The sequence below is a fragment of the Mustela nigripes genome, chromosome 13, assembly GCF_022355385.1.
Source record: "Mustela nigripes isolate SB6536 chromosome 13, MUSNIG.SB6536, whole genome shotgun sequence".
Taxonomy (NCBI): domain Eukaryota; kingdom Metazoa; phylum Chordata; class Mammalia; order Carnivora; family Mustelidae; genus Mustela; species Mustela nigripes.
Window position 1 is genome coordinate 31,710,916 of NC_081569.1, and position 6,141 is coordinate 31,717,056.

The window sequence follows — 6,141 nt, forward strand, 5'->3', positions numbered from 1 at the left end:
GAGCAGGCCACTCTGTTCTCAAAGAAGACATCTTTGACTTGCCCCGGTGACAGAGCTGAGAGGGACTGCGGGCAGGTGTTTGCAGGCCTCCGTTTCCAGCTCCTTATGGGCCCAGGACCTTGTAGCTGTTTGTGACCCCCGTGGTGCCCCACCCTGGCCCTGCTTCTTGGCCAGCCTCTCTTCCTGTCAGCTTCTGGGCCTACACTTTTGGGGGTCGGTTGGACTCCTCAGGCTTTATCGATTCTGAGCCTGTGTCTTCCCTGACAGGGGCAGGAAGGGGGTTCCCTATGCTTTGGAGCTGTTTAGGGGAGGCATGAACTCAAATGCCACAGGGGAGCCCCACCTGCCCAGGGGGATGGCGTCTCCTCTCTCCAGGCCCCTCTCCCTGGGACATTTTTGAGATGGTTTGGCTGTGAGGCCAAGGTACCCTGACTGTCCGAAGGCCACCAGGCCATCTCCTGGTGCAGTGCCGCTCCTCCCCTCCGAGCCCATAGTTACCTATGGGTTGACTGGAGCCCCCCCCCCCCCGATCCCCCATCCGCGCCATCTGTGCCCCAGCTCCTCAGCTCTGCTTCGGCCTCCTGTGCTCAGCATCCTTTCCCAGATCCCGATGGCTTATGGGAATGCTGCCCAGGCACCTCAGAATCTTACACTGTCAGCCGGGAGCAAGTCTTCGAGTCCTCCTTCCCACTGTGCTTTCTTAAGTGTGGGGCAGGCCTACCTGCTTGGTGCCGCACTAAGGTAGGCTGATTTCCCTTCCGGTCTGGGCATAGACTGACCTGCAGGCTTCCAGAAAAGACAGCATGAGATTGCCCCTTCTGTCTGGAACCAGAGAATTCCTGCCTGACTTGCAGCCTCTGGGTGGTGACATCTTCAGCCTCAGCCTGAATAGCAGAGCCGGTCTGGGGTGCGGGGAGAGGAGCTGGCCTGGGCCTGGGGAAGCTGGTGGGGAAAGGTATTCCCCCAGAGCCGCTCTTCCTGATATGGGTCTGTTTCTGCTCAGCGACCAACAGATGCGCGGAAAGACGGCTTCTCTGAAGAGCTCTGTGTCCTGCTCAGAGAAACTAGCCAGGGTTCAGGCACCCTTGGACTCCAGGTGAGGCCCCTCCCAGTCAGGTAGACCTATGGATTGGGGGTGGGAAGCCCTCAGGAGGACCTTAAAGAAAGGGGCAAATAAAAAAGAGCGACATCGGGGCGCCTGGGTGGCTCAGTGGGTTAAGCCACTGCCTTCGGCTCAGGTCATGATCTCAGGGTCCTAGGATCGAGCCCCGCATCATCGGGCTCTCTGCTCAGCAGGGAGCCTGCTTCCTCCTCTCTCTCTGCCTGCCTCTCCATCTACTTGTGATTTCTCTCTGTCAAATAAATAAATAAATAAAAATCTAAAAAAAAAAAAAAAAAAGCGACATCTTGCCATTTGCAATGACCTGGTGGGAGCTAGTGAGTACTAAGCTAAGTGAAATTAAGTCCCAGAAAGACAGATACCGTATGACTTCACTCGTAGGTGAAATTTAAGAAACAAGTCAAGCAAGCAAACGGGAGAAAAGGAGAGAGGGATGAACCAAGAAACAGACTCTGAACTCCAGAGAACACGCGGATGGTCACCCGCGGGGAGGTGGGTGGGGCGCTGGGTGACGCAGGTGGTGGGGATGAAGGCGGGCCCTGGTGATGAAGGGGACTATGGGATATTGCACTGTATGTTAACTAGCTGGCATTTAAATAACAACTTAAATCAAAGAAGGGGGCAAGGGGTTAAAGAAGGGGCAGAAAGGGGACCTTACATCAGGTGTAAGGCTGGGCGTAGACTGCCCCTTGCCTCTTCCTCCGGGCTGGGGCCTGTCCCAGCACTCGGGGACCCAGCAGAGTCTAGGCTTCTCAGGTTACCAGCCTCCTCCCTGCCCACCTGTCCTCAGGCCAACCTGGCCGTTCCAGCACCACCCCCTCTCCCTCAGCCTCGGTAGGGTCAGGTGAGTCTGCCGAGCTCCAGGCTGCAGGGAGGGCCGTCCTGCCGGGATCATGGCCCACGGCCAGGCCCCGGAGCCGTGAGTCTGACATCTCCACCTCCCCCGCTCCCCAGACTGGTCCCCGTCCCTGGTCTCCCGCTCACCTAGCCTCGGGTCTACTCCTCTGCCTATCCTTTGGCCAGAGAAGAGGGAGAGGATTTTTGATACCCAGGGGTGGGCAGCCGCTAAGCATCTCTGGGAGCTGGAGGCAGGAGTGCCCTTCCCCAGGGCTGCGCTCCGCACTCCCTGTCACCTATCACCTTGCTGTGGCTCCCAGAGAAAGGCCTCAGTCTTCAGCCTCTCGCCCAAGCTTCTGGCCTGAAGCCAGGGCAGACCTGGCACCGCGGATGTATGGGCAGGACTCGAGGGTTCCCTGTCCCTGGAATGGAATGTCTCCTTTGCAGTCTGCACTGGCCAGAGGGCTTGAAGGGTGAAGAGATAAAGAAGTGTGGCCGAGAAGGGGTAAGTGTGTGCAGGCCGCCTCTTCACTGCCCACCGAGGGAGGGGTTCTGGGCTGCCGGAATCGAGGTTGTTGGCTCCTTGGCCGCCACGGCCTGTCACCAAGGGAAACCTGAGTGAGTGTCCCCTACCGGGGTGGGGTGGTGCGTCACCCTCGGGTCATAGGCTACCCATCAGGACCTTCTGTTGCCATGTCACTGAGAGACAAGCTGTGCTTGGAACTCAGCCTTTCAGCCCTGCTGGCTCTTTACCGACTGCTTTGTGCTAATTCCCCGGGGCCCCTGCCCAACACCGCCCCCACCCCCACCCCCCATGGCATTATTTCCTGGTAGCTGGTGCAGGGCCCCCTTGGTGGCTGATCTCCCCAGGACTTCTCAGCCCCAGCTTGTATGTTTGCAGACACTACTGAGTAAATACAACCAACAATACCACAAGCTGTTTAAGGACATCCCCTTGGAGGAGGTGGTTCTCAAAGGTGAGCTATCTCCTAGGTGTGGCTGGACAGGTGCCTAGAGGGCCTGAGGCCCAGATCTTCTCCAGAGCCTCCAAGGCACAGTTTTGATATGGGAACTGGCTGCCTTTTGGATGTGGTTGGGCGCGCTTTCTTCAAAAGTCTGAGAAGAGTGGGCAGATCGAGGATATGAAATGGAATTTATGAAAGTTTTCTTGAGGCCATGTTCTGCTCTTAGCAATGGCTGTTCTTTCCTCCTCAGACCTCTCAGTGAGCATGGGGGAGCATTTGCACAATGAGGCCCTCTCTCCAGGGCGGGGCAAGGAGTTCTGCCGGAGGGAGTGAGAATCCTTGCTTAGGGAACCCTTTGAAGCATGAGTGGAGGAGGAAGAAAGCTCTAGTAGTTTGATGGGCTTGGGTGGGGCAGTCAGGACTCTGGAGAAGGACTCAGGGTGCTGGTGGAATGGGTGGTTTGGGGCCTGGGGTCGGGAAGGGGGATTCTGAGGCAGGCGGTCCCTGACGCTGGGCTCTGGACTCCCGAGTGTGAGGACGCAGGCCCTGGGCCTTCGGGGTTGGTTTGCTCATGGCAATCTTCTTTCCTGCGACTTTCCAGTGTGTTCCTGCGCCCTCCAGCGAGACCTCCTTCTCCAGGGCCGGCTCTACATCTCCCCCAACTGGCTCTGCTTCCATGCCAACCTCTTTGGCAAGGATATAAAGGTAGTAATAATGGGCCTGTGAGACCCCAGCCAGGAAGACACAGGTCCCCTACCCTGTGGGCACCTGCTGAAGCCCCTTACTGTGAGGCCCCCCACCTGGTCTCCTTCCAATGCAGGGCCCTGTCTAGACTCCACAGAGCCTAGAACAATTCACAGCCAATTCATTTGGTCTATGGGTGCCCCTGCAATGCCTTCAGGATCAGAGCAGGATGTCACACTTTGGGGAGCCATAATTGTGGCCAGGTGGTAGGTCAGGGAACTCCATTATGGAGTATGGCTCCATATGGTTCACCAGCACCACCATCCTCGGATTATCCATCCTGGATAATAGGGGGAGAGCCCCGAGCAGTGTGTGCTGCCAAGGCTGGCGCAGGGTGGCGGGACCCCTGGAAGGGGAGCCTGCGTCAGAGGGTGGAAGGCTCACATATTCTCCCACATAAGGCAAGGCTTCTCCATGGTGTCCATGCTTGGCTGGGGCTCTGTGCAGGAAGCAAAGGGACCGTGTCCTTGGGGGTGAGTCCTGAGAGAAGCACGCCTCTCCTCACTCAGGTGGTCATTCCCGTGGTGTCTGTCCAAATGATCAAAAAACACAAGATGGCGCGGCTTCTTCCCAATGGCCTGGCCATCACCACCAACACCAGCCAGAAGGTCAGTGAATCCCTGGGCCAGCCATCCCTGGTTAGTCTCCTGTCCTATCCCCAGGATCCTGACTCTGGCACTTTCTTCAGTCTGTTCTTACCCCACCCTTTTCTGTTTTCTTTCTCTGTCCCAGTACGTCTTTGTGTCACTGCTTTCCCGGGACAGTGTATATGATATGCTGAGGAGGGTCTGCACACACCTCCAGGTATGGAGTTCTGGGGCAGGAGTTGGGCCAGGGAGGCTGCTCAGGCCTAGGCCAAGATCCTGGGACAAGGCTGTTGGGGGTGGTTGGCCCGTCTCTCCAGCACAGGCACCAAGGACAGGGAGAGGGGAGTAATGGGCTCAGGCTTAGCGTATCTGAGCTTGTTGTTGGATTATGAGCATGTCTCTTGGAGGCCAGTGGCCGCTGTTGTCCCCATGTGTACTCATTGTGCTTCTTCAGTGTGCAAACAGAAGCAAGTGGCTGTTTCCTAGTAGGCCTGCAGCTCTCTTTGGCCCGTGGTGAGGAAGTAGGGAGGGGCAGCAGCATGGGGAAGTATGTTTCCTTGGTTTTGCCCTCTGCTCCAGCATTAACTCGGGGACTTCTGCAAGCTCTGGGAGCTAGGCTTCATCCAATGCAAGGGGGCTTATTTGGAGGTAAAGCTCTCTTGGGGAGTGCTAACACCTCCTCACTCCTGACTGTGGCTGTTCCTCATGGACAAGTGACCCCAGCTCCCTTTCTTCCTTAGCCTTCCAGCAAGAAGAGCCTGAGTGTAAGAGAATTTCCAGAGGAACCTGAGTGCGAGTCCCTGGTGAGAGCTGAGGTTGGAAGCAAAAGCTGCTGGCATGAGGGGGTCTATGGCTCTGAGGCTTCAGGGCCTCCTGGGCAGCAGCCCACAATGCAGAACTGGGGCTCCAGGCTCAAGAGCCAGTGGCCATGCTATGGGGTCCCCTAGACCTGACACACTCCACGCCATGAGCAGCCACTAGGTCCTGGGCAGATCTGCTGACTACCTGAGCGGAAGAGATGCCCAGACCCCAGAACACAGTGCAGGGCAGAGCCCACAGCCAGGCAGCGCAAAGCCGGTGACCTATCCTCTTTTGTTTAGCAGGGACAGGAGTGCCTTCCAGGTGATAGAGAGGTCCTCAGGGAAGAACTCCAAAGGCTATCACTGGAGAACTCAGACTCATTTGAGATTTGCCAAGGTCCCAGCAGTCCCAACAGAGGTCCCAGTTCTGGGTTGCAGAGCTGAGTTTCTACAACAGTGATGGAGATGGAAATGACCCCAGGGTGTTTGAAGTCTTCTTCACTAACCATTAAGCATTTAGCCAAGCATACAGTATGCACAATATTATGCAGGCGATAGAAGGTGCTGTTCCCATTTTTGTTGATGGGGACCCTAGGTACTCCTGCTAAGGTCAGTGATGTACTTAGGGTTTGAGTCCAGATTAGGAGGACTTATCCCATTTAAGATACATTGTGTCAAGCTTTCTTGGGCTTCACGGATCTGAGCACGTACCTGGGTTAGCTCACGTCTTAGATCCCGCTGTGGTTCTATACCAGCAGTCTTCAAAGACATTGTTCCCTGGAAGAATGGCTGGTCCCAGCAAGGGACCTGATAAGAGAGACACGTGGTTGCTATGGCAATGGTTTCCCTCCTTCTGGGTACCTGCCTTCATGCTCACTAGATATCCAAATTGGTAATATCTGGGGAAAAAACTTTTTTAAGATTATTTTTATTTATTTGACAGACAGAGATCACAAGTAGGCAGAGAGGCAGGCAGAGGGGGGGTGGGAAAGCAGGCTCGCCGCTGAGCAGAGACCCCGATGTGGGGCTCCATCCCAGGACCCTGGGATCATGACCTGAGCTGAAGGCAGAGGCTTCAACCCACTGAA

The 6,141-nt window shown here is 56.1% G+C and overlaps 1 protein-coding gene across 12 annotated transcripts in view; it reads left to right on the plus strand.

Annotated features, from left to right (window-relative positions):
• GRAMD2A (GRAM domain containing 2A) overlaps nucleotides 1-6,141 on the plus strand; it is a 34,931-nt gene that overhangs the window by 24,490 nt on the left and 4,300 nt on the right. For 4 of the 12 annotated variants that reach the window (XM_059371911.1, XM_059371913.1, XM_059371917.1 and 1 more), the window contains exons 2-9: nucleotides 592-741; nucleotides 1,004-1,096; nucleotides 2,405-2,462; nucleotides 2,859-2,934; nucleotides 3,524-3,627; nucleotides 4,176-4,274; nucleotides 4,399-4,470; nucleotides 4,994-5,068. In XM_059371911.1, the coding sequence (XP_059227894.1) occupies nucleotides 592-741; nucleotides 1,004-1,096; nucleotides 2,405-2,462; nucleotides 2,859-2,934; nucleotides 3,524-3,627; nucleotides 4,176-4,274; nucleotides 4,399-4,470; nucleotides 4,994-5,068 (727 nt within the window). Of the gene's footprint in view, nucleotides 1-591; nucleotides 742-1,003; nucleotides 1,097-1,501; nucleotides 1,613-2,404; nucleotides 2,463-2,858; nucleotides 2,935-3,523; nucleotides 3,628-4,175; nucleotides 4,275-4,398; nucleotides 4,471-4,993; nucleotides 5,069-6,141 lie in introns of those variants that run through there. The other 8 variants (XM_059371919.1, XM_059371920.1, XM_059371921.1 and 5 more) reach the window with 4 other exon arrangements.